General features: G+C 51.9%; 1 protein-coding gene across 1 annotated transcript in view; it reads right to left on the bottom strand.

Moving 5' to 3' along the window:
• Nucleotides 1–23,753: 23,753 nt before the first annotated feature.
• Nucleotides 23,754–27,417, bottom strand: part of LOC100898067 (guanylate cyclase soluble subunit beta-1) — an 11,779-nt gene continuing 8,115 nt past the window's right edge. Inside the window, 3 exon segments of the mRNA XM_029110958.1 lie at nucleotides 23,754–24,138; nucleotides 24,934–25,068; nucleotides 25,724–25,877. Coding sequence (XP_028966791.1) covers nucleotides 23,754–24,138; nucleotides 24,934–25,068; nucleotides 25,724–25,877 — 674 coding nt within the window.

Here is a 27,417-nt window from a genome sequence, read left to right as displayed (position 1 = left end):
GGGGATGATAGTGCTAAGACCTTCCTATTCCATTTAATCTGTGCGAGACACCCACGGAGAGAATCGAGCTATCCGGTCGATGCCAGCTCACGATGTGGATCATTCAGATGCGTAACTAGCTCATTCCCGATTCATCTGCGCGGGATCGAACCGGGGGAATTTCACTCCATCCAGTGGCTCACCATCGCGAGTCAAGTCGAGACGCTCTATCTACGTAAGCTCTATTGGATTCAATCCCGTAAACAGCACGGAGCGATGGACATGTATGCTCTGGGATGTCGGCAGTCACTCACCCCGAGAGATGAGGAGGCTGATGGAAACGACTGGAAACAGCCCCCACAATGAGTTCGCTTCTGGTTATGAGATATACAGGATGAAAAATGACCATGCCGAAATTATGCAGCATCTGTCCTCAGTCCGCTCTTCTAGATCCGAGTCGTCGGAATCGGAGAATCACCGCGTTGTTTCTCGATGGAGGTTCTTAACATACAGTGGGTCGCTTCTGGAGGCGCATCCGGAGGTCGATTCGGCTTTGCACAATCTATAGGCTTTGTATTGTCTATGTTTTTACATTGGGAGAGTCGGTTACGGTTGAGCGGTTCCCGGACCAGGACCTGTTTTGCATCTGATTATCGACAGAAGCAAGAGCCTGTGGATTTTCCGCTGAACGAACACTCGAGAATGGTAGACACGGAGCCGATGGCCGGGACACGAGCTCACCAATCTCTAACATAATCCACAGAAGTCTCCGAAGCAGAACCGAAGCTCGGTCGAGATCCAGGAATCCCGAATCTTGCCGTCCCCGAACGTTGGCATCGTAGTCTGTTTTAGCGATGGGTGTCGTCTGAACTCGAGCTGCCGCGAGTCTCCTCTGTAACCGGAAGCGCCAGCGCTGGGTTTTAAATTGACCTGGACGCAGGGGATGAGAATTTGCACTAGGATGAGGATATTCCGATCGGGGGACAGGCTTTCTTGAAGAGGCGCCCCGAGGCACCAACTCGGCGAGCCTTGGCGGGTATCGCAGAGCAGGGCCGAGTATCATTGCCGCACAAGTTTTCCCATTTGCTGATGCAATTGACCCTCGACATTATCGTTTCGATTGGGGTTTCAGCGACGGGGAATATTCTATGAACCTCCAGACTGTAATCAAAGGTGTTCGAAGTGCGCGATCAGATAAATGATGAGGTTGCGCGCGAAGAGGAAGAATGGGTGCGCGGAAGGATGCTACGAGAAAACCGTCAGATGGAGCGGAGGCCCGCTTTTTGCCTGCATGCCCGCCTGCTTGCCTGTCGCTCGCCGACTTGCCCGTTGGGGAGAGGTGGATGAAACGTCGTTGTGCGTTGCTGCGGCAGATGAAAAATGGGCAAGGAGTAATTTTCCCGAGTGAACCGCGGCAGGTGAAGCAGCGCAGAAGGGGGAAGCTTCCAACTTCCATCGACCGTCGGGGAATTTTCAGTCCCGTACTGCTAGGGGAGTGGTCGACGTTCCTTGTCAATGTCATGGCGCTGCCGGCCTCTCTCGCAAGCCCCGGCGATTAAGGAGATTGAGTTTACTCGCGAGATTGGCCCTTACTGAGCTCAAATTTTTCCATAGTATTCAAAAACTCATATCAGGCTCCATCCGCAATCTTCGAAGTCGGCACTTTGAGGAGCGTGTTCTACCGTCTCCGCTCTATGATCTGCGTTCAATCCGTCCGTCCGTCCATCGCAGAATTTTTTCCCGGGGCCGCGCCGGGATTGAATTATGAGCGGGACTAATTAAGCGTAGGGGACTCATGATGGTGCTCAGACCCCTGAAAATGCCATACTTTCGAAGCATACGCTCAGAATTCAGAGCCACAATTTATATGCAAACGAGTCATCAGCGGCGAAATTTCTGAGCGGAACAAGGCTCCGGAGACGTTGTGGTGAAACGCTGATGACTATCTCTTGGTCATGAGTGGAAAGCGGTGTCAAATATTCTACGGGAGAGCCGTTGCTGCCGACGACAGCGACGACGTGACATGAGAGTGCTGAGAGCACTTGACTGTAAAGCCCTTGTTTTACGCCGCGGATTGTTCACGGCTTCGAGAACTTCCGTGGTCTTCGGAACTGCCCGATGCTCACCAGAGACAGACGTTCGTAGCGCTCACTCTTGAAATTCGTGGCCGAACTTTCATTGAATTAGACTTGTGTCGTTACTCTAGCGCTCTCGAGCGTCGGCCGTCTGGATGTACAGGCTACTCCACTACGACGGAGAGAGCCGCTTTTAGCTCAAGTCGAAACAGGAAACAAGTTTAGTCGATGGTGCTCTGCAAACCTCGGTTCGCTCGTACCATTTTGAGAGTGCACGTTGGCTCGCTCGATCCTGCTCGTACCTCTGAGGAGTTCGGAGTTGGGAGCTGCAATAGGACAGGAGCCCGTCGGCTCCGAACACGTGCTCGGCATGACTCCAAGGATCGACGGATAACTCCGATGCGTTCGAGCTCTCCTAAGACCGAATTCCGTACAATCGAATTGATTCGGTCGGACGTACATAAGGAAACTTGATCTGCTGTATAAGTTTCGGGCTCGCCCTGGGAGACATTCAAATCGGATTCTCAATTTCGCGCACGAGACGTCGGCAAGAAACGGATGATGGACCGAACAGAACTCGCGAGACCGGAACGCCCGAGAAGAAAGTCAATGACAAGGATTCCAGGTCTCTAGAACCATCCGGATGCGACGACTAAGTCCGGCACAGATGCGGGAACTGGGAGTCCGAGCAGGCCTCGATCCGGCCGGTTGTAGCGTAGCTATTCCTTTCAGGGGCGTCACGGTACCGATCTTGCGCCGTGCGCTCTGCGGGACGTTCGAATTTCAGATTCCTTCTTCCTTCCTTTGTTCAGAAAGAATCTTAATCCGCTCCAACTGAGATATCGGTTTTAAGCGCTCCTGTTGGAATTCGTGGGTGCGAAAAAAACTCCGTGGCGAAGGGATCGGCGGGATCCACCGCTACCGTTGGGAGCAGTCGGCGATTCGATTATTCATGGTTAGGAATGCAGATTCATCGAGGTGCCGTGGAATATTCGGAGTGGCCCGAAATGCCGAAAAAGGCCGTGAAATAATGAGAGCTTCCACGAAAGGCAGCTTGTTGCAGCGGAGCGTCAGCACCATGTCGCGGGAAACGAGAACCGGTGAGTAAGGGACTCCTATCCCCGACCAAGGCTTTGGGAACCATCCATCTCTAGGAATATTCGGAGGAAGCGGATCCGATGTGGAAAACCCGAGGACAAAAGTGAGAGTCAAACGTCAAGTTTTTTTCATCAGGGCCGTGACCTCCGCGTTGATTGGAATCACCGCGTATCGTGGAAACACCGACGCGATCTTCTTTCCACCAGAAGCAATATCGATTTCCTAAAGTTCATGGGATAATGATCCGCTCTCCGAATCAGCCATCTTCGCACCAGGTGCCGGAAAGAATGATCGAATTTCACCGGAGCCATGGTTTTAAGGGCCATCTCCCTCTCAGGTATCTCTCATCAACATCGGAACAGCTTCACGACTGGCATTTCACACTCCCCGGGCAGAGTCACTGTGCGCCTCTTCTGCTGGGAATTCGACGAATCCCTCGTCAGGCGGCTGTGGCCTCTGGCTACAGCGAGATTACACATTCACGGGGCAAGAGAATTCTCACTCAACGACTCAGCCAGACCGTCTTTGCTTTCTGGGTCCCCATTGCTCCGGGTGGTGGTCGGCCGATAATGAATTGGCTAATAGCTCGCTTTCCGCTCGACTAGTGGCCAAGAACTGGCTGAGAAACTGAGTGATTGAGTGAAGGCTTTTCGACGTTGGCTACGGACGGTCGCACTGCCGACGATATCTAAATCAGTCAGGTGTGACTCTTCCGGCCGTAACCTCCTGTCGGCTCGATAGGGCGAGCTCGATGCATAGCCTCTTTCGCTAGCTGGTTGGCTGGCTGGCTTGCTTGCTTTCTTCCTTCGTTTCTTCAACTCGCACACGCGAGATAGAGAGAACCTTCACGAAAGAGCCCTCGGCAGGAAGTAAGTCACTCTTTGTGAAAAAGTCCATAACGCTGCGGTGCCTCCCAGATCTTGGGGGCTCGGTCTTCAATAAGTGAACTTTGTTTATGAGTGCGAGGAGAAAGCTCACAGTTGCTTGAAGAAGCCGAGTGGATGAGTGAGGGAGTTCGAGCGTGGGCCGTGGGTCGTCTTCCCGCTTGCCTTCTAAGATGTTTGATTTCCGTAGGGATCGAGAAGAGGTGCGAGCCCTAACAGCGACGCCGGCCGCCATTGTGCCTCCCGTCCCCCAAGGGGCTTGAAAGCCAAATGAGCTACATTGACGATTATGCGGGAATTCCCCAGCAAGAAGAGAAACAACGCCGATTCTCCGAGAAGGGACGATCCGAACGAGGCTCGAGGCACATGATGGAACCAATGCGCATATTTCTGCATGTTTTCTTCTCATCCATGCTCTCGTGGTCCGGTATTTTTCCCGGTCCGACAGGCCCGGAGAAACCTCCCATCGTATTCTCTCGAGCCACGCTGATTGAGTGGGGAGTGAGGTTGGTCCGAAAAGCTCACCGTGGCCGGATGATCACCGCCGAAAGTTGATCCCCGAATAATAATGAGGAGAACAATTCATATTCAGCGGTGCGGTCGAAACGACGAACGTCTCCGATGATTTAAAAGTTCACCGTCGATAGACCGATGAGCCTAGATTCAACGCCTCGCAGGGTTCCCGGAACTTGTACACGCCACGTCATTGATCCTGATCCAGAATCCGATAAACGAGAATTACAAATTAATAAGAAAGAATGAGGGGAGGCCACGTCCCCTCGTCTGACAAACCCCCACAAGTTGATATCTCTCAAGTTATCACCCGGATCGAGACCACACACCCTATTCCGGAACAATCTTCGTGTCTGAGAGCGTTCCGACTCGAATTATTGCTTTAATAATTTATATACTTTATAAGATACGACTGGAGCCAAGTCGATTACTCGTCGTAGGAGCTTAGCTGAGCATCCCAGCCGACACGCAGCTTTCGGAACCTCTGGTGTTGCTACCCGCTGGGAGCGATTGCTGATCTGTTTTTGCCACCTGGACTTATTTCCAGAGTTTCCTTGAACTAATGAATTCAGCCTAGAGATAGCTCAGCATCAGTCTGGTGAACTCTGTGAAGCTGCGTCGATGCGCTCGAGGAATCAGCTTGATTTGGTCAATCAAGGCTCATACGACAAAGAGCGAATTAGAAAAAAAAGCTCGGGCGTACATTGCTCACGGGAATATTTTGATCGTTGTTCAGAACTGTGATACGGAATCTTCCGTCCCGGGAATCGTCGAGCGAGCACGAACGCCGAGATCAGATCCCCGTAGATATTTCGACGGAGCATGACACACCATGCTTTACATTCACCCTGAGAGCTAATCGCCTCCGAATCCGGAGCTATCGGGTCAGATCTCGAGCGCTTGTCCCTTGAAGGAGATTCTGAATTTGTGCAGTCGACTCGCACCGAAGAACTACGCGTAGAACGGTGGTCTCCAGGAGATCAAGCTATATTTGAGCACTTCCGGGAGACGTATTGAGAGCGGGAATGAGCCTAGACGGGTGGGGGATAGTGGGACGGAGTCGGGCTCAGGAATGCGGACAGAGCGAACGAAAGCATTCAATTCTCTAGGGACGAGCAAAAGGACATCTAGCTCACTCATTCAACCCCCGCCCCTCTCTTTTCTATTCTTACTCATCCGAACAGTTCCGTCCGCCCAACTTCCCGCTCCGCGTTCTGCGAGTCGCTCCCGTTCAGATTCTCGCTACGCCGCTCACCGTGTCGTGGGAAGAATCTCCCAGTTCCATTCGATGCAGTGATGCTCCCCGTAAATTGCGTTTTGACGTAGGACTGCGTCCTAGGTCGCACAGATATAGGGTCTCTGCCAAAAGTAAACAAATGCAACGGAAGTAGTGTTACGGATATCGAAACGACTAAGACCCGCCCACCAATCAGGGAGTCCCATCCAGAAGACAATCACAGACCGCCACCGCCATTGGTCAATCCATTGGAATCCATTGGAATCCATTGGTCATGTTGACTTCGCAATCGTCAGGGAGACCCCGGACTCAAACCCCGGACTCATCTCGCCAGACATGGATGCTGAGGCTCGTCGTCCGTATCGTGAGCAGGCAACTCAAGAACGCTCACCTCCCAGGCCCCGCAACCGCGCGGAATGTGTTGCCCGCAGGGAGCAAATGGGGAGGCCAGTCTCTGAGCCCTCTGCCAGTCCGGAAAAGCTGACCAAACAAACTCACCGTCTGCAATCGGAACAAAAGGGGGTGCCCATGCCAATGAGACTCTTTATTTTACCAAACCAATGTCTGTTGAGAGGAACGAAAAGGGAAACAGAAAAACGAGAAATGGGAAACGCGACACGACCGATGCTCGCAATAAAGACCGCGAAGACGAGCGTGAGCTATCTGTAGACCTTTTGAATGGTTAGAATATCTTCTCCCCACTATGAGCCCTAAAAAACATGTCCTGATTTAGAGGGCAAAAGGCGTTCAATTTGTGACGACTCCGAAGCGAGACTCGATCGAATTACGAAGACGAGCGCTTGGTCTGGAAACGGTCACCGAAAGGTGCCGGTCTGCGCGCACAAAGCCGCGTTTGGCGGCAGGAGCCGTATCGGTGATACTGATACTTGTGGTGGTAATCTGCATCGGTTAGTGGCGTATTTTTCGCCCTCTCTCCTATTGCGGTTTGTTTGTATCATTCTCACGGATACACTGTGTGATGCACTATTTCAACTAGTGAAAGGCTCGCAACAGACGGATGTCCCCAGAGAGGTAGACATAAGGACGCCCACGCCAGACAAATCGTCGGCGGCGTCGATTTAACGTTCGTTAGGAAAATCAACAAACCCGAAATTTTAATGAATCACACATATTTCAGTTATCACTAACCAAATATTCTCTAGATACATGAATAAATAAAAGCCCCTGTCGCAGTCCTACGAGTCTCCTTCTCCAGTCAGAACTGAAAACGCAGGGCACCTGCAATTTTTTCATCTCGTTGAAAATGGTCATGTATGTCCATTGCGGGACTTTCTCCACTGTCTACACGCCATTGGCTATCTAGCCGCTCGAGCGGAGATTCGCCGTCCGCCAGGACAGTCATAAGTGCTTGAGGGAGTCCGCTCGATGACAACGCAGAAAATATCTTCCAAGCGAGCATTGGATTCAGCACCTTGCATCCGACCGAATTTCTCAAGATACCGAACGCTAGACCTCAGAGTCTCCGTGGCCCGCGGAGGACTTCTTCGCGGCCCGTAAATGACCATGAACCCCTATCCGGGAACTGCATATTCAAATCATCAGAAGACCCCTCTCATGGATGACCTTCTGGAGGGTGGCTCGAAATTAAACATCAGAAGAGCGCGAGCCTCGCATAGGGATATGTTCAGCAGCGGCGTTTGAAGGGTGTCCGCTTCTCCAAGGCGTCATTCGAGTACAATGTTCATACATTGTATCGGTTTTTCCCCGAAGGCCGTCCTGCTCTTTCGCTGGCGGGAACAACTCGTCCAGCGTGGCGTGACGAAGATACTTATCCGTGGCTTGGGCGGCTCAACGTTCATCGCGATGCTGGGTATCCGCAGAGGGGAATTGCAGACTACTCCGCCCGTTGCGCCAATGGAGTGCTCAATTTCGAACCACGAGATCTGAAAAACTGAACAAAGATAACGTGTTCAAAGTCGACTCATCGAGCGCGATTGAATCGTTGCGACACGGCGTCGTCGCTCGTGTGAAGGAGTGCGATAGCAAACCTCATGTTCTCCCGCCGGCACACTCGCCGTTCGTTCCAACCGATTTCGCTCGCTGTCATCTCGATATCGGACTCCGCTTCCGCTGTCCGTGACTGATCGGGGAAATCCAGACTCTGGCTACGGGAACTTAGCTCACTTGACCTCTTCATGCATGTGAACCGTTCACTCGGTACCCATCCTATACGAGCGGTATTGAACAGCCCGACTCCCTGGAAATCTCCTGACGCAATTCCCCCGACATAACCTCGAGCGGGTCACTCAAAATCGTCCCGCTCAGTGCTTCAGCTAATTTCCAGTCCCGGAATATCTCTAGAAAGGGCGCCATACTCGGGGATCGAACTAAGTCAATGATTCCGATGCCTCGAGCAAGATGAGTTCGATGACGAGAAAGTTCTCTTGGTCCGCGAAATTCGTCTCTCGGACGTGTCGTGTCAGCCTCGCCACCTTCTCCCGTGGAAGATCACTGGGGGACGCCACTTGAAGGTCGCACTCCATTTGCATGAATGAAGACTCATTTACATGCTAAACGACCTGAGTTTCCACAGCAGCCCGTCAATCGCCGGGATTTCCGCCGACATTCCTGCCGAATTCTATTCCGGTGAACGTTTCGGAGATTGAGACAGAATCTCCGTTTCATTCTGCGCGAGGATGTATCTTGAGAGCATCCTAGTCGGGGCTCAAGCGTACTTCGTCCTCCTACTTGGAATTCTGACCCCGCTGCCCCTTTATTCATACCGGGAGTTCCGGGGGAACCGTGAAGGCGATATTGAATCTCGGCTCGCACAGAAAACAATGCGGGGAGAAACAGGGAGAAGCTTCGAAACTCGACAGGAACAAGGGATGACGTATCCTCACATGTACACCCATGCTGATCGAGAAATGATAACGCTGTGTTCGCGGCTTCCTCAATGCTCCTATCACTCGTCTGAGCATGCTATTACGAGAATCGCGCTGATAGCGCGTGTGAGACTTCGTGTTGAGGCCTAACTTAGTTTACCGCTACTACGATGTTGTTCGGGGGCAGCAAGTCCCTTGAGGTGCCCGGCAGGGAAGGCTCGAATTCTGCTGCATCTGAAACTTGCAAGATTCGACCTCAATCTAGCCGCGAAGATTTGCTTCCTGGATTCGTCACTGAAAGAAATACGCTCGGCATCACCCGAGACTTCCAATTTTGGCTGTGCGATCCAGCTTGGGAACTTCATTTTGCGCACGGGTCTACGTCGGAATGGGGGAAGAGACAAAACAAAAACAAGAGACAGTGGGAGAACTCGGCGGGAGTGAGAGAAGTTCTCGTGACGAGAACATCCGAAACAAATCCCGGATTCCCGAGAGATGACCGATTCAGCATTGTCCCAGCTCTAGGAAGGAACCTGACCTATCAAAAATGGATAGGGACAACTCTCTGACTCCGGAAAACAAGCTCTAAGGGAAAAATAGTCGCTCCCGGGAGTCGACTGCCGGCCGACCTCGCGAATCTCTATCTCGAAGCTCGAAGCTGCTCGGAATCTGCTTTATGAAGCGATTTATTCCGTCGTTCGTATCAGGTTCGGAAAGTCTCGGAGCTGACTTCCCTCGCCCGCGCGCCGTCGATGTTCGGCATCATCGCGATGGGGCTTTCGACTACAGACCTTGGCGCAAAGAAGATGGACTATCGCCTCAGTCGGACGAGCCGCCAACAGAAAGCACTTTTAAAGCTCTTAGGATTTCAAGATGGTTGAACGAGAGCGCGACGAGAATTTACGATTTCAATCTGGCAGCTCGCCTCTGGATCTTTACTGCTGGCTCCCAAAAGCAAAAATACAGACGAGATCCCCTTTTAGCGTACTGTCTCGATCAGGCGCTCTTTCGAGACGATCCGAAGAAGCCCATACTTGACGGAAATACTGAGGTGAACATTTCCGACTGACAGTCCACCCTTTCGTACCCATACTCGACGGGCTTGCCAACAAGTGATCTTTTGATCCGCCGGCGGCAATGGAGAACTCTCAATTCTGAAGATTCCGCGGGCGGGACGAGCCACCGAGTCTCGTCTCGATCAAATGTTTCTATTGCCTAGGGAGGAGTATCCTCGAGCCGTAGAAATTGACCAAATCGGAGTCGGAATGGATGAAGAATCCGATCGTGACAGAACCAATTATAATTTAGAGCTCTCTTCATTGCCTCGTTGGAGAGTCTGCTACGGAATCGTTCCTCCATGAGCCTTTCAATCGGACCCTCGCTTCGACTCAAATACAGGTGTGAGTTTCCGGAGCAGCAGGATATCGCAACTTATTCGCCGTGTCCCGAGTTCAGCTCCTCAGCTAGGTAGTCCCGACCGAAGAAATCCTACAGCGAAATCCTCAATCTCCATACTTTGCAAGGTTTTTATCCACGACAAGCTCGGAGTGAAGTATCCCGCTATCTGCATATGCAAATATTGAAGGGCGAGAATCTTCTACGGAATGGTATCCGAGCACTGGGCGCAGAATGTTCGCCTATGCTCTGATCAAGATTAATTCACATTCAATGCTATTGAGGGAGCAGCTCCAAAATTGCTTACTGGGATCGAGAACGAATGCTCCGGTTGAGCCTTGCTGCGGGACATCGCGACGATTTGGTTCTCGAAATCTTTGGACGAAGACCAAGTTACTGTGAACTCACTGAGGGACCCTTACAGAACAGGGGAAGAGAGCGAAAGCTTTCAAGATATCCGGAACTTCGCAGAGAATCGGCGTCTTGATTGCGGATGTCGGGAGGCTTCAGATCGCTCCCGAGAACTCGAGGTTAGATCTTCTCTGAATTCGACTACACTTCGAATGCGTATTCCCCGTTTCTCGAACTTCTAGCTCGCATTCCTGGTCTTCAAGGGCCTGTCTCTCTAGATTTCGCCCTTCCAAAAATAGTGCTAGCGTGCGATCCCGAACCCCCCGATTACAAACAACAGCTTTCCGATCTCAATCTCGAGGAGGGATCTGTGGCTAATGATTTCCGTGGTGAGCCTACTGGCGTGGTCGCGACCTCGTAACCCTGTCGAGAAACCTCTCGATCTTCACCTCTCTATTCTGGTTGTCGCGGAGGTCAAGGATACTGTGTTGACGAACTCGCATCCGACCCAGCTTTGCTGGAAACGGGGAAGGAGGAACTTGTCCCCGAAGATCACAATGGGAATAATCACAGCATGTTATATTTTGTGGGGAGAGGGCAGAAGACGGGAGCCTGGAAGCGATCATTATTTCCGACAGCCGCTGCAGTTCATGCATATATCGAGGCGGGGTCGTAACACCATTAGTGCCGCTAGAGGTTCTTCAGATGACGAGACACCTGTACACCGCGTACACACCTGTTACCGAGATGAATGTCGCCCAAGCGTCACGGGTGGAGATGTCGGCTGTTGACGCGGTCGCCTCCGGAAGAGGTTTTCCCTCCGGCATTGTCTGCGAACGCCGCCGCGCGGGATCGGAGACTGCGGGGCAGATCGTGGACATCTTTCAAGTTTTCTAGTTTCCTTCCCCACAAAGAGAGAGCAGAGCCCGATCGTGCGTAGAGTCAGCCGGAGGACGAACGGAATGGGAAACTCCGGAAGGAAGACATGAGTCGGTGGCGGGCTCGTTTCTCAGTCATGATAGTGAATCATCGACCTTCCCTTTTTGAGCTAACTTCATCGATTTCATTGTCGGTGCGGCGAGGAATTTGCGTTCTACAGCCGCGGCCTCCCGCCATCTCCGCGAGAGACGACGTATGGCGAATGGATTTCCCTGGAAGAAATGAGGTTCGAGTTTTTTCTTGCAAGTGATAGAGGATGCCATGGATAGAGGGTTACCCTACCGCGGGCATCGATGTAGAGCAAGACAGCATTTTTCCTGAGAACTTGCAATCGTTCCACCTACTCTCGCCGATCTATGAGTCGCCGCCTCACGGGATCATTCCTCAATCGATGGATTATATCAATGAATTATATCATCGGATTCAAAAAGAAACTTATGCCAATATTCTCTTAGACGAGATCTGGCTCCGAACAAGCGACTCCAACGCGAAAGCTGTTCTCGTAATGGTGGTTTCCCGATTTCGCGTTGTGCGGCCTAGGTTCGACATCCAGTCCAACGATCCGTAAATTTTATCAGTTCCTCTGGGAACCCTTCCCTGAACGGGATCGTGCTTCTCAGGTCACACTCCTGCGTAATCGGCAAGGAGCATCAATTTCGAGCTGGTCTCACACATTCGCCGAAATCAAATGCTCCTTTCGATTTCTTTGAATTATTTGAAAGAGCTCGCGTTGCGGCCCTGAGATCGAGCGCCGCGCGGGGGCCCTCAGCTCTTACGAAACAATGTTTCTATGATGGTCCGCCCGCACCACGAAACGCCATTCCTCCGAGGGCCGCATGGTCGACTTGGTCCAGTCGGGCTTGGCATTTCGAGATCCTCCCCTTCAGTGCCATAAACGCGTCCGCGACCCCTACATTGATCTTCGCGGTCGGTGATTGAATTAGGAACATAAATATTTCGAAGGACTCGCTCTCTGCACGAGTTGCCGGATTCCATCGAGTTCCTCACGGAGACTGTCTGATTAGTGAGGAATGACTTGACTCAGAAGACCAAAAGCTTCACTTGCCGAGTTTGTGCGACGCCTGGCGAAGATTCGGTATATGACGTATCGGCAGGAGCTCCCCTAAGCCTGCGGATTTCTTCGAGCCGCATCGCAGTAGAATAGAAGAAAAGGACCGTCCTCGGAGAATTCCGGAGGATTGCCGCGCGTGATCCCATGGGGCCTTCGAATCCTGTAAGGGGGCCAACCTCGCATTTCTCTTGATGGTCTCAGCATGGCAGGGAACCCTTCGACATGATTCATGACTGTAGGTGCTGGTCCTGAAACTTCGAATAACGGCCGAATGCGACAAGCGGAGGAGATGGTGACAGACTATCCTTGTCGTGACACTACATCATCCAGTGCCGAGTACGTATGAGGGCTTCATTCGACGATGAGCCGAGCTTCCTTTCCCTCCCGGAATATCCTCCGGAGACAGGGGGAAACCGCGGAGGCTCCCAAGAACTCTCTCACGAATGCGAACCTACAGGAGTTGACTGCAAGATGCTATCGAACAATTAGTTCAGGCCGGAAACGGGGAGACCAAGTGATCGAGAGGAAATATGGAACCGCTCGATCGGACGCAGGGCGGGAGGGAGAGCCGCCCGCTCGTTCATTTCCGACCTTTTCTTGGGATAAGCGAGACGACTTTCTCCCGAATCGGCCTAGAGCCCGGGATGCAGCGGAGGTCTGAGTCGCGGCGAAAAAAACACCGAGTAGGACCAATCTATACTTCAGACTAATTGTCTTGTATGTACATTGCCGAGTATTTCCTTGTCCGAATATCGTCATCCTGAGTCAAAAATTCAAATTTTCCGTGGATACTTGCCGCGGTCGCTGTCCTGATTCCGATCGCTTTCGACATCCTCCTCCGTTCGTTTCAGAACCGGCTCGGCTCGATTAGTGCCTTACCTCCCGACCGAGGTGCCTCTCGATCTATATTCCGATCTCGTTCGAGCCGCGGTCATGAGCTCTCCAAACACGGGTACCGTGCACAAGCCGTCGGAAGGTGTCGGGCTCGGGCTCCCTCATGCAATCAGTGCCTGCCGACTCGGGACAGCGTGGTCTACGCATGGACAACCGCTCAAGTGATCCGGATTCCGGAAGAAGACATGAAGGTCATGCATGGGAACCAACGTCTCCGGCTGCAATCGGATTGAAGCACGGAAGAAGCTCATCGTCAATAGTCGAAGTCACCAAGGAGGAGTCACCGTTGTTCTCCGAATCAATTCGCCCCTCAATAGCCTGTTTTTCGGGATACTGTGAGGCGCCTCAAAGAGGCCGCCTCCTGGGCTGGTTGATCGTGCACTCCTTCCTCGATCGTGTCCCTCTTCGATAGAAAAAAAAGAGAGTCCCCTAAGGAAGTGATTCGCAGGATGCAATAGACATGTACGGCCGATTGAATTGGGACAATGAGAACCCACATCCTGATGCAACTCCCAGGTGCAAGACGAAAATGGGGACGAGCTAGAATTGCCTTTCTCTTCGAGGAGCTCAAGGTCTGGCTGGGGACGGGATGAGATTCGGAGACTCCAAGCGGCCTGGACCGGATGTCCTGCTCGAACGCCCTGTGCTGCTCGCCTGCTTGTGGCAACCGTTGTGTACTGTGCTCGTTGCATGCCAAAGTAGACGCGGCCCTTCAACGCAGACGGACTGTGGCTGGATTCCCGCTCGGTTGCTTGCAGCCTGGAGGAGTGGCTCTGAAGCGAGCGACACATAGGAGAACGGAGGAAAACCAGAGAGACGGAAGGGTACGTCAAGTTTACGCTGCTCCAGGCCACGACGCCCAATTAGGTGCAAAAGAAGAGTGGGCGAAGCCTCAGCGAACGATGCTGCAAAAATCACTTTGCTGGGGCCAGATCAGCAGCTCGAACGTTCTAGACGACTCGGCAAAATGTTTCTGCGGCTGACTCCCGCAGAAGCCACCCGTCCGCTTGCGCCCTGTCCACAGTCAGCGGAAGGAAAGACGCGGGAGACAAGTAACCAATTCCTCGTCGGCGGTAACATTGTGATAGATTACTTCCAGGAGGTCGGATCGACGCGACGCCGAAGGCAGGAGTTCGGTGGGAGACAACTCAGCGATACCCAAACGATGACGTATACACTGCAAACTTTCTAGGCCCGCTTCCGGTTCGGAAATTCACCTCGGCGAAGCGTACCTGGCAGGTCTCAACCACCGAATAGCGTTTCGGTCTGAATATAGAAAAACCGAGGAAATTCTGGCGAATGTCGGAAATTCCGGAAGACCTGTAGACCTAACCCTTCAATTCACAGGTATTCTCGCTACGAGCCCGGACAAGATCGAAACATTCGGAGTTGCTTCGGAATTCAAGAGGAAAATATCCCCTCCTTCTTCTCGACGTTTCTGTGCAATGTCCCGAATCACGGCCGGGAACGTGGAGCCTTTCCCTGGTGTCCGCATGAGCTGCAAGAGCGCTGGTTGGATTTGGAGATGGAAAACAAAACTCAATCATGCGTTTTTGTGACCCACGAGAAGTCGTGATGCAGAGCTCATGCTGTTTTTGACCGTCCAGCCGGCGGGCGATCAGTCAAAGGACATCTAAAGCGATCTCTGAGCGACTCGACGCGGCTGACGGATCATGTAGCCTATTCTGTACACTCTCGTTGGAAACTTCACTCTCAGCCGCTTTGAGAATTCTTGCACGAATTTCGAGAAGACGCCCTCCTTCCATATCTATGTCTAATACGGTTGTTGCTCTCTCCGTTTAGCATGCTCGCTCACTTCCAATAGAGTATGAATGAATAATTCAACAAGCAGCGAATGAAAGTGCTCCCTAGATCAAGTCCTCTCGAATCCGAAGGCTGGCGGGAGACTGGGAACAACTGCCTGTTTCTTTATCCGGCCTCGCTGCGCGAAGCGCCGCGCGCACAACAGAAGAGCGTTCGAAGGGTATTCGTCCCCAGGAGTTCCGTTCGCCGAGATTTCAGTTCAGACAGTCGCAGCCTCAGTACCTGTCGATTTTATTCCACTCTTCATCCTTTTAAATTTCCCCGTCCGGGTTCTTGCTGCAACTGGCTGAATGAGACAGCGAGAGAGCTGACAAAGCTTTCCTCCCCTCCGGAAGGCTGAGCAGAGCGGTGGAAGTGTTTCCTATCGGACCGCTCTCAGAATCATTGAGCGACATCATTTGAATACTCTGCGAATCGACAAGACGGGTAGAAACGAACGGACGCAGCTACAAGGAGAACCGTCTGCTTAGTTCGAGCTGCAAGATCAGCGGCCGGCGGGTGAAGACGTAAAATTCGAGACAGGGAACCAAGGTATGCTATACATGCCGTGTCGCCCCCGCATAGAAATGAGAACGTTCAGATGAATCGACCAGGATCCATCCGACGTCAGCTCCCCCGATTCTGCCCAGAGATTTAGTGTTAGCCCCAGCTTTACCCGGGCTCTCGCTCATGCCGTATAAGTAGGGATGTAAATTTTTCGCGGAAAATTTCCGCCAAATTCGCGGAAATTCGCGGCCTCCATTGAAACTCTATGGGGAATAGCCGGAAATTTCCGCGAATAATTTACAGCCCTACTTATAAGTCATGGCAACGCTGGAAGCGGAAAGTCACCGTACCTCTGATTTCGAGCGACGGATAGGAGTTTTTTTCGAAATCACTCATGCTATCTGATTCAGGAGTGATCCCCTGCGCCGAATGGAGATCGGAAGGGGCATGGTAAGGGAGTTGCAATGCTCCTTTCTTGTTAGGCTACTGCTTGGATTTTCTTTCTCTCGATGGAGTCGAAGGAAAATTCCCCCGACGCCATCAAGACTATCGGCATCTTCATTCTCACGCCGCTTTGGACTATGAAATACGAAACGACTCGGAATGCGGCTTCTGTTAGAAATATTTGGGATCCCCCGTGTTTACGGTCAGAGCCCCGCACCGCTCCCAATAGGATTATTCGTTTTCCTCTGCTCACCAGTAAAAGTTCTGCTCGCATTGGGCAGGGCCCCGCAATGCTGCAAGGGATCCAACCAGATTTCTAAATTATTATTGAGGTTTCACCGTTCGGAGAGAGCGAGGAAGCTAAGCGCTCGATAACACGATGGAATCGATGCTCTTTGTAATGGATCTTCCATGATAGGCAATGAAGACGCAAAACCTGTGCGACCTCCAGCAAAAATGATCACATCCACATTGTTGCGCTGAATTGTTGCTCCTACCCCCTCAAAGTCGGGACGCGGATGCAATCGGTCGACAAGGTGTGAGGTCATTCTGGAGCCTTCTCAGAGGCCCGAACGAAGCGCCCTCAGATACAAATCGAAGCTTGCGCCGTAATCAGCTATCTCATTGAGCAAATCACCCCACCACCTAATTCAAGCTCAAGAATCAACGAGTTGTAGTGCGCCGGAGGCTTTTTTCGTGATGCGAGGGGTGGATAACCCTCGATACATACGCTCGGCGAAGTTCTCCTCGAAGACGTTCGAAGACGTCGCGTCCCGCTACTCAGCTTTGCACGTGCCACCGATGCTCGCGTCGGAAAAATAACTTCACAGAGCCGTGTTGAGCTCGATCTTGGTGTACAGTGTTGCCAGCTCGACGGTAAACGAGATTCGCACCTCTATCCGCTCGATCGCTCGGATCACCTGCGAGCGTGTCCCGTAGATTCGAGGCGTACTCGCATTATCCCAGAGACGCCAACACATGGGATCTAAGGATTCGCGGCGATGAGATCCCCCGGAGAGGAACGTGCGAGCCCACATTCGGGTGCCTATCGACGGGCGTACCCAAAGAACTCCGGCAGGACCTCTGCGCTTCGTATATCCCTGCAGTATATGCCTGTCTCCTCGAACAGCTCAGAATAGTCGCTGCGTGTGATCGATTTCCAGAATTAAGCTACCAATAAGATCCGGCTTGAAATCTATTCGGGCACTCGCGTCTATATATATACGATGCGTTGAGCAAGTCGAACGCTCATGGTAGACTCCGAGGGACCGGGGAATAACGATCCGGGAATCTTAACAGTGTCGGAAACTGCTATTCTCCGAGAACCTAATGCGTGAGGAGCGGTACTCACGGCGGATTTATGTGGAAGTCTCATCGGGGCCGCTTGGCCCGTCCGTGCGACAGAACTGGGATGCTGCGACTCCCGGGGCGCGAGATCGGAAGCCGCATGCAGCTTCGAAGCTCGTCCAAAATGCTTCGGAAGTCATGTGTTAAAAGCGGGTTCAACCGGAATACTCGGCAGCTGATACCCGCTTGACCGAATGAGGAGTCGACAATCCCTCCACCCGGAGGAGTACATTGTAATCGATAATCACCAGGATAAAAATCCAAATATCAATGGCAATAATCATCTGAGATTACAGTCTGAATACGTGACCGGAGACATATCGCGACTCTCACGGCCTTGGTTAAAGAGGATTCGAGTTCTATTTCACGTCTCATATCTGCGATGGAATCCAATCCAATGATAGCTCTCGAGCGTACATTTCCGGAATTCGAATCTCGATGTATAAGCCTCCGAGCATCCAAGAGTTGAGAGGACAAGGCTACGCCGGGGCAGCTTGAAGGAACACCGCTCGAGTATAAGCTGAAGCAAGATCGATGAAACGATGATAGAGGAGCGGAGAGTCCAACTCCAGGTAAATCTTATGAGACGAAGGTTTGTTATCCGACCAGCCCCATGACCGAACTTGCGCCAGAAGTTTGCGTCGAACAAATCCCTTGACTGCAGCGGAATCGAGGGACTTCAATCCTATGCTAGTAACTCTCGGCTTCCCTCGCGTCGGATATCTGAGATCAGGCGTAAGCCTGGGCTTTTTGATGCAGAATCAGTCATTTGGTCCCTTAAACTTAAGGGAAAAGAGCGAAATGATATCAGCCAGAAGGTGGCGCGAAACGGCAATGCTTCACGCGTCAAAAACTGGAACCGCGGGGCATAGCAGACGCTCGGGGCGACACCGTGACCTCAGCTCAATAATATCGGAGCTATCCCGCTTCCCGCTTGCGGGAGCATCCCGCGGACCCTATGGGGGGTTCCCGGGGCTTTGAAGTCCTCCATCGGGGAGGAATGTCTCACATAAATTCTTTCTGGGATATTTAGCGGTCCTTCAATGGAGTAAACTCCGTACCATGGCGACGCCAGACCTTTCTTGGAGGAAGCCGAAAAGCCATGAAGGGAGCGTGGGGGACTCTTCCAGAATTCGCCACGACTCTACGCTGAATGTAACTGACAGAACTTGGGGATCCGTGATTCTATTCTGCCGTGTATACTCAAGGGTCAAATTCTGCCAGGTCGAATCTTCGCTTTCGTATTCTCACCAGCAGCCATTGCCCTCAGAGACATGGAGCCACTGTCGAAGGGCGCAAGAATGATACCCAGACAGGACTATGAAAAAATTCTGGACGCGCTCGTGAACCTGGTACCCAGAGGCGAAAGATTCCCGGCGAATGCCTCACCTTCGGTCGAATTAGACCAGGGCAAGAGGATGAGGGCGGCGAGAACACCCAGGAGCTGAGACGGGCGGGCGAGCAGCGGCCCAAGCCGAGACATCCGAAAAATACTCAATTCGGTTCAGAGCCGGACGACGTCCGGACCTTCGGATGTTCCCATCATGCGATTCTTGCAGATTCCGCGTCATTTTTCTCGCGTCTGTTCGGGCTTGAGTCGTCTAGCAAGCTTCAGTTTCCCGTCCACCCCTCCAAAATCATATTATAGATCATGAAATTGATGAGCTCCCGGAACCGGTGCGGCTGACTTTATTGTTTCGAGCACAGACGCACCGCTATCCCTCACTTTTCGAAGTACCTGAGGCGTCCGAGGGCCCGCTGCCCCCTGATATGAAATTCATGAGAAACGCAATCACGAATATCACAAACCATCTGATAAAATGGAAGAATTTAACATCTGACGACACCGGAAAATTCGTGGAAGGCACGACAATGTCTTTCATTCCCTATCGACGTGTCTCAAGTCTCGATATGAGAACCAATAGTACCTGCATCTATTCATAAGAGCGTGTGGCGTAACGGACATGCGGGGGAAAGTCTCACGAGAAAACCTGAAAAAAACGGCCCAGGGAATAGTGCACTTCAGCTTACGATCACACGAACGATTCTATGCTGTGTATGCGAAGTTCATGATTCACGGCAGGCACTTGCGTTTGTATCACTGAATCGCTGGAGTCCAGAAATTCTCCCGACGACGTTCATAACTTCCTTTGTTGCCCGAACTTCAATGAAAATCTGTCGACCTTTGAGGCCGTTTTCCACAGTATGCATCCACGAAAATTCCGCAATATGATCCGATGCCGATTATCCGGGAACTCTGTTGATGTTCGTTGCACTCCAAGTATGAGGGAACTCCGGATTCCATCGTGTTGACCCAACTCAGCTCCGTCATGAATACGTTTGGCTTGGGCACGACCCATCGCCTGCCGTCAGGCTGTCCAGAGAGCTCGACAAATCTTATTTCGCTAAAAACTTCGGGTAAAGCTACATCAACCACAACGATTTGGCCCGATTCTTCGCTCGATATTCCCGCAGCTCACGTTGCCTCCAAACCCTCTCGGCGGGAGCTTGTGATACCTGTTTGTTTACCCAAACGACCACGGTTCCGCGGCTCTTTCAGCAAGTAGCTGCCTCCGACCCGGACCGACGGACGCAGACGGCAGCACATGCTAGAATCGATGGGAATGAAGCGGGCAGAATAGATTCAATAGAACCCCGATAGAATGCCTGATCAGATGTCTCCATGGACCCAGAGACCAAGTCGAGGGATAGGGCGATCCGGCGGTCTACTCATTAGTTTGCGAGTATGTGAGTCGGTTCCCTTGTGCTGCTGCTGCTGGCGGGGCTACTATCCCTTGCAGATCGTCCTCCGATCCCTCATCCTTCTTGTCCTCGCAGAACCGACACAGCATTTATGGACTCGAAGCCGGTCAACTGGCTGGCTGGCTGGCCGGCCCGCCTGCCTGCGTTGGTGGTGAGGTGATCAGCTTACCGAATGTTTCTCTGATTCACTCGGTTCTGGCCCCCGGAGAGGCATTCAAGAAGCCAGCGACCCACCAACTGAGTCGCAAATTGCATCACCTTGTTGGCAGTCCTATTTGCGGATGCGCACCAATGCTCGTCTGCTCCCCTTTCGGGTGTTTTTTTTCTCCTTCTAGCAGCTAGCTCTCTCATCCAGCCTCCTGTCCTAGCGGTTGGCCGTTCTCTCATTCGTCTGTTCGTTTGTGCGTCTACGTGTGCGCGTACGTATGTATGTGTATCTCAACGCCAGACGACTTCGCGTCGTCGTCCATTGTGCCATAATGAATCGTTATTATGGCTGACTGCGTCCAGCAGTCAGCCACCGCCGTCGCTCGTCTTCTCGAATGCTCGCTCTCGAGATAAGCACCCTCTTATCAGAGCTTCACCAGGGCTAGTACAATGAGGAAAGGCTAGCGTAGGGCGTCGCAGCTGGACCTGACGGGCGAGCCGCGGTCGGGAATCGTAAGGCAGCTGTTGAGCAACTGCTCACCTGGCTCTTGCATATCACCAGCGCTGTCGTATCTCCTGCGAATATCCCTGGCGTGAAGTGATAGGATCCGGAGGAGGTACGGATGTCGCCTCCGATCGGAACGGTCAACGGGAGAGTTCAGCCATCCTGGACAAAAATCGTCTCGGTATTACCGACACTTGACGTGACTCCTCGCCTGTCGCCGGAGAAGACAAACCGGCGCCGCCGCTTCCCACGGCGTCGTCTGCTCACCCACAAGCCATGCATACTAATTCCGTGTTGTCACAAGAGAAGACGTGTGCCGACACGTAATGAGTTGATCGCTGCCTACTACTGGAGTTTGTCGACTGACCATCCCATCACCCGCTTCCCCGACCGCGCATGAATGTGGACCATGCTCTGGTCTCGAATTCTTCGAAGCTCTCGGCAGTCCAGCTTCCGCGAACGAGTTGATCTCGCCGATTTTCTCGCTGTGGAATTAGAAAAACGCGGACTCGTAGAAATCTTCACCGGACTCAAATTGCATAGCGGCCCGAGACCAATCTGCCCTTCCTCGTGTCCCGGAATTAGAGCCGGAGATACAAGCGAATGGCATGGTCCGACGAATCCATCCGAGAGATTATCGACATAAGCTTGCCGCATCGTATCATACGGGAAATCATCTTCCTGAGCGCCCGATCCAGGTCTACGGCAATATACACGATAGAGTTCGATTGCACTCAACCTCGTTTAGTGACCTAACGATACTTTATTTCTCATTGTCAGCCGTGAACCCGATCATGTTCGACTTCTGAGGAGTACATTCCATCCTCAGTCTGTTTTGGAGCTCTCTCTTACGTCCTCTTCGTGAACTCCTTTCAAGCTCAATTTACGAGGAACTACCAACGGGCACGCCGGAGTGAGTTTATATATCACACTACTTGCGGAAAAAGTATGTCCCAAGGAGCGAGGCAGCCGGCCAGCCAGCCAGCCTGGAATTCTGCACGGCGACTCGTTCGCCCAGCGAATTGCCGCGTTTATTGCGCGCGCATGGGAGCCGCGGAAAATCCAGGACATCTTGAGCGGGAGAACTTTTTATGGGCGCGGGTAGGCTGGCGTCGTAACTCTTTGACTAATAAGAATGAATTTCTAATTAGAAGCGCCATCGGTCTCGAACGGACCATTACTGGGGCGGGCGACCGACCGACCGACCGACCGACAGCTTATCCGCATCCGTCGAGAAGGTTTCCTATTTTTAGCGAGCCGACAATCGCCCCGAGGCGAACTCTTGAGTCTGTTCTGGTATATCCTCTCGCTCTATGTACAGAGGACGCGGTCGAGTGAGAGGACCACTCACTCGGACCGTCTGCGGCGGTTGCCTTGGGAAACGATCAGGATCCGGTTGGCGAGTATTAATTCTACAGCGCTATTCTTTGCTCCTGCGGATGCGAGGCAGGCAGAGAGAGGTGAGTGCGGTCTGGGTCGGGATCGCGCGCAGGACCCTCGTCTGATGGCTGTAGAGACAAACAGTAAATGACACGACAGACCTCGACGACATAGAGCTTCACATCAAAGGATCAACGAAATGAGAGCGTCGCGGCGTTAGACCAGTCAATCGAACAGCTGATGTGCGTAGATCCGATGAATGGGGAATACCGACGAACGATGAATAATACCGCGCGGCAGACCTTCCGAAACGACAGGGCGTGCATCGTGAGAAGAGCTTCCCTGTTTTAGATCCGAATCGAAATGGAATTGGGAGAGGATGACCGTCGGCGATAGGTATTGAACTCGGACGCGTCCACCATCAATGAACAATGATTCATGGTGCTGAGAAACTCCGATCGGAAAGACCCGATTGTGAGTTTGTATTTTCTACATGCCTCAACTTTGCCCTGCAGGATGATGAAACCTTGGCCTTCGTGTCGTACACGACCTCCTCAGAGAGGCGAACTCTGCGTAGTGATTCTGCAGAAGTTCCGGAGACCCGACTTCCGGGGAGCCGTAAGTTTCCTGTACCGAGAGAATCATACCGTTTGTCCCCTCATTATGCTTTATCCATCTCAAAACTCCCGATCACTCCCTACGGTCTCGAACGTATTATACTCTTCAATTTCGTGGGCCTTGGAAAGGAATTCTCATCGATCTATAGAGCATAAATCACGAAGGTTCCCGAACATGATCCGCCGCTTCCGCCAAGTTCCTACCTGAGTTTGAAGGTCGTTGCTGATATTCTTTCCATTGACCGATAATAATTGTATCAGAGTATTTCGGTAAGAATGTTTAAATTCGATCGGAAGTCCCCCTCGATGATCTTGACGTCCATGCTCCGGGGCTGGAAGATATTGGAGCACCGGCGCGAAGCCACTCCCGATTCATTGTATAGCGCATACGAGGTCATGAGTCCTGGCGGGCGTCGCGTCACTTAGATTCTCTTCGAGCGGCAGCTTCCCGGCAATGCTACGCCATCACTGAGAGCGACCAGAAGAGAGAACGGGCCGATCTCGATTTCCGCTGAACGCTCGCGAAGTTCCAATCATCATGGAATCGCGTCTCAACAGCGTCATCGTGAAAGAATTAGTCGCTGCTCCGGTCACGGTGAGTACTCCATGCTAATCAAAAGCAATGTCTGTTTATTTCCTAACTCCTTGCCCTCTGGATCACGCTCAATGCGAGGAAATGAAAGCACACGGAACCAAACATTCGACCTAGACATTTATTCGGGAACCCGACTTCACCGCCAGATTCCACCAAATGGATATATCAAACTCTGAAGATATTCGTTCAACGTCCGGCACCGAAGAAATCCTTCAGGTGCTCATCGTATCACGTTGCTCTTGTGGCATGGCTAACTAATGAATACGTGCGGTGATCCCGCTGATGGGGATCGAGTAAACCGACCAGTCCTACTTCGAGCGGACGAATCCGAGGCTGTCGGATCCGGCCATCTTCCATCGAAATCATCTTCGGAATAGTTTGGCGAGAAATGCACTTTTGTCAAACAGACGTTCTCTGAGGCTCTGAAGAAAACGGCTCCCTCCACCTCGAGCCCCGTCACTACTTTCGGTTCGATCCTTCGAGCCGAAAGCGTAACAGCTTTTCGTTCTGACAGGTTTGACTTTGGCGCCCCCAACCGGTACCAATTCGGCGCTCGCTGCTAAGGCACTTAAGTGATCACTGGAGGATAACTTCCGGGGGAAATCGCAGCTCGCTTCGGAGGGCAAATGCATCGTACACGCCAAGAAACCGGTGGTACTCGGATCGTCGCTCCTCGACACCATGCCCGTTGATGGAAAGTCCAGTCCATCCGAGCTCCAAAACGGGCGATTTATTCGGTGGTGCTCACTGAAAGAAGAGGGTGGCCATTGATAGAGAGAATGAATCTGGGTCGGGGACCGCACTCCACGCGACGGATCAGCGATCGTTCACCGTTGACGCAAATCCTCGAAGCGCAACATTTACGCTGACAGAGGCGGCGAACACCTTCGCGACTGGGACACGATCGATCAGACACTCGAAATACAGAGGGCACGTTCTACACAGACAATGAGCACTCGTGAGTGACGAAACAATCGAGCGCTCAAGTTGGGAAAAAAATGTCGCCATCCGGCCAGCAGCTACAAATCATCACACACGAATGCAGTGGGAAACGCAAACTCATTCCTGGCGCGGTGTGCACAGAAGGTGGCTGTATGATTGGAAGCGCGTGATTGAAAAAAGCCTGCGCGTAAATTCCTACGAAAGTTGTGTTTGGGAAGTGTGGACAGAGGAGTTGATTGGGTCTGAGGGTTGGAGGGGACGACGAGGACTGACAGGGCAGACATGGGGCAGAACCTCACCAGATGTTCGACGCCGAAGCCGATATTGGGACCGACGATCGAGGATTTTTTACTTTGAGGGAATGCTTTGATTGAATGTTTCGCTTTTTAGTCGATCGATCGCGGACTCTGCTGTTTCGGCCGGTCTGCTAATACGCTGGCTGCGTGGATTCTCAGATCGAGTAGCGAATCAATCGTAGGATAGATAGATGGATGGTTGGTTGGTTTCACGGATGGATGGATAGATGGATTGATCAGTGGTAGGTTGGATGTAGGTACTTTGTTGGAAGGGCTCCCGAAGGGTCTTCGAACGTCTCCCTACCTGGATGAGGCGCCGTGCTCGCTGTCAAGAGACCCTCTGCGACTAGGAACAGTGTCGATGTTGATAATGCATGGAATTATTTTTGGCAGATCCAACGTCATCGAAGTTCCCATGCTTCCCACAACGGGAGAGGCCCTGCAAAGGAGAATCACTTGTAAGTCAATTTAGGTCAGAATCTCTCCCTCCTGACCTTCATTCTCTCATGTTACCCCCTTGAGCTCATCCTTTCCCCGATCCCCGAGCTTCTCTCTTTCTCCTCCTGCTACAGTCAGCTTTTCCAAAAGTTCCTCGTCCGTTCCGGTGATGTGTTCTTTAGGTACGGAGTGCCTCCATCAGCATCTCCATTTCGCTTCACCCATGTTATCAGCATTTAGCACTCCGCATGGCTCACTAACTCAACACCGTTTAGGGGGACTCTCGGTGGCTTGTCGGCTTCGCTCGAAAATAGATGATTTTCACTGGCTGGATTCCTCTCAATTATTGTCTCTTCCGCGGGAGCATCTCCCGAGAAAACTTCCAACAGAACAAAGAACTGCTATCCTGGGCAGAGCGCTGGGAACCTTCATTTCTCGTCGACATCGAGAATCCCATTCAGAACCATCGAACTCGCCGCCGAGCTTCCCAAGGTCGGCGCGTTCCCTAATTGCGGCGAGTCAATATAGGATCCCGCGGCAGAGAATGGCGGGAAAATAGGAAAAAGTTTTGATTGAGTGACGGACGCGGCAGGTCCCCAGCCCTTGGCTCGAAAAGCCGGATCCGCTTACATTCAACATCGATTTCTCCCCCTTACCTGGGACTGTTCCGTCTTTCTTCCTGTAGTTCGGCTTGGGCGTGTCGTCGTTCATTGTTCAATCCGATGATGTCGGACACCGAAGGCAGGTCGTACTTTTTGCTGGCACGTATGAGCTGACGAATACTACCCTGTCTCGAAACGCTTTCGATCGCTGCCTGTATTGGGTCGAGAGAACGTTCAAGAATCAATTAGTATGCCGTAACTGTTGCCTACACGGGAGAGGGAGAGGCGTGTCCCCTCCCGAGGCCTCGAGTGCCCCAAACAGCGAATAATCTGCGTTTGCCACGAACTCCGCTCAGGAGAATCCGTTCAGCACAAATGAGCCTCGCCGTGACGAGCTCCCGCCTCTCGAAGCATTTGCGTTTCTGATTGCAGCCGCGTGGCTCAGTAATTATCGAGGTGGCGATTTGTGAGAGAGCGATTTCGAGATGGGTGAGCCTCGACTATGATTGGACGAAACATCTGACAAGTAAACATTCTTTTTTGAAAATGACAATCACCAGATTTGACATGCTTTTCTGAAAGTTTCCGACCCCCGAAGCAACCCCGAGTCGTTTTTCCCTGCTGTCCTGCATTTCATACCCCTTCCCTGCAGGCTCCGAAACCCGGAAAAAACACCATTTACATTGAAATCCGGGATATTTTTCTCGGATTTTGATGGAAATGTTTTTTCCCCAGGTTCCGAAGCCCGGAAAGACTCATTCCCATTGATATCCGAACAAAATATCCCGGATTTCGATGTAAATGGTGTTTTTTCCGGGTTTCGGAGCCTGCAGGGAAGGGGTATGAAGTGCAGGACAGCAGGGAAAAACGACTCGGGGTTGCTTCGGGGCTCGGAAACTTTCAGAAAAGCATGTCAAACCTGGTGATTGTCATTTTCAAAAAAGAATGTTTACTTGTCAGTGGGGGAGCTTTTGTGTGAAATGGGGGTGCGCAGAGAGTCACGTACATGGATGCCGAGCTTACTTCGTAGGTTTCCAACCTCGAGACAGTTTTTCCGGGTCTTTTGACGCCGATTCCTGTTCGACAAAAAACAGTCACTTCCGTTACACGAGATTTTCACCAATAGCCCCTCTAACGAGCGCAATGACGTAGTTCTACGTCAAAAACCCGATCCTATAATCATAGATGGAGTTAGGTATGAGATTTCTATTCTGAATAAATCATAGATAATAATTATAAATTGGAACAATGAATCTATCATCCATTTGCTTCATTGACTTCATCGCGCTCTTGCAATGAATCCCCTCGAGCACGTTGACGTGGTTCTACGCAACCCGCAGGTTTGGCATCAAGCTGAACCTGCACTGAATTTTTCTTCCGCCAAAAAGTTCCCGAGGTTCCTCGACGACAAACGAAGTCCCCGACGCAAGCATGCGACTTTTCCCCGATGAAATCATGCAAGCCATCCGATGGAAAGGAACCGGGAGAAAGTTATGAAGAATCTCATTTCGGAGCTCTGGGACCATTCGTCATCGGAAGATTCAAGCTCTAACTCCATCGTGCGCGACTTACGATCTGGATTTTCGATCAATTTAGCCGAGCCCCCAACCGAATCGGAGACCCGCTTATTGAACATTAGAACTGAGAGCAGATATTCCGAAGGTGAAGATTTCTCTACCTTCGCGGTGGGAGCTTGGGACTCCACGAAGTCTAGGCTCCTTGACTCGCTCCCGGAGCCTGCGTTTGGT

The sequence above is a fragment of the Galendromus occidentalis genome, unplaced genomic scaffold (genome assembly GCF_000255335.2).
Source record: "Galendromus occidentalis unplaced genomic scaffold, Mocc_1.1 scf7180000077183, whole genome shotgun sequence".
In the NCBI taxonomy this organism is placed as follows: Eukaryota; Metazoa; Arthropoda; class Arachnida; order Mesostigmata; family Phytoseiidae; genus Galendromus; species Galendromus occidentalis.
The sequence above is the reverse complement of the archived record's forward strand: the minus strand, read 5'-3'. Positions and strand labels throughout refer to the sequence as shown.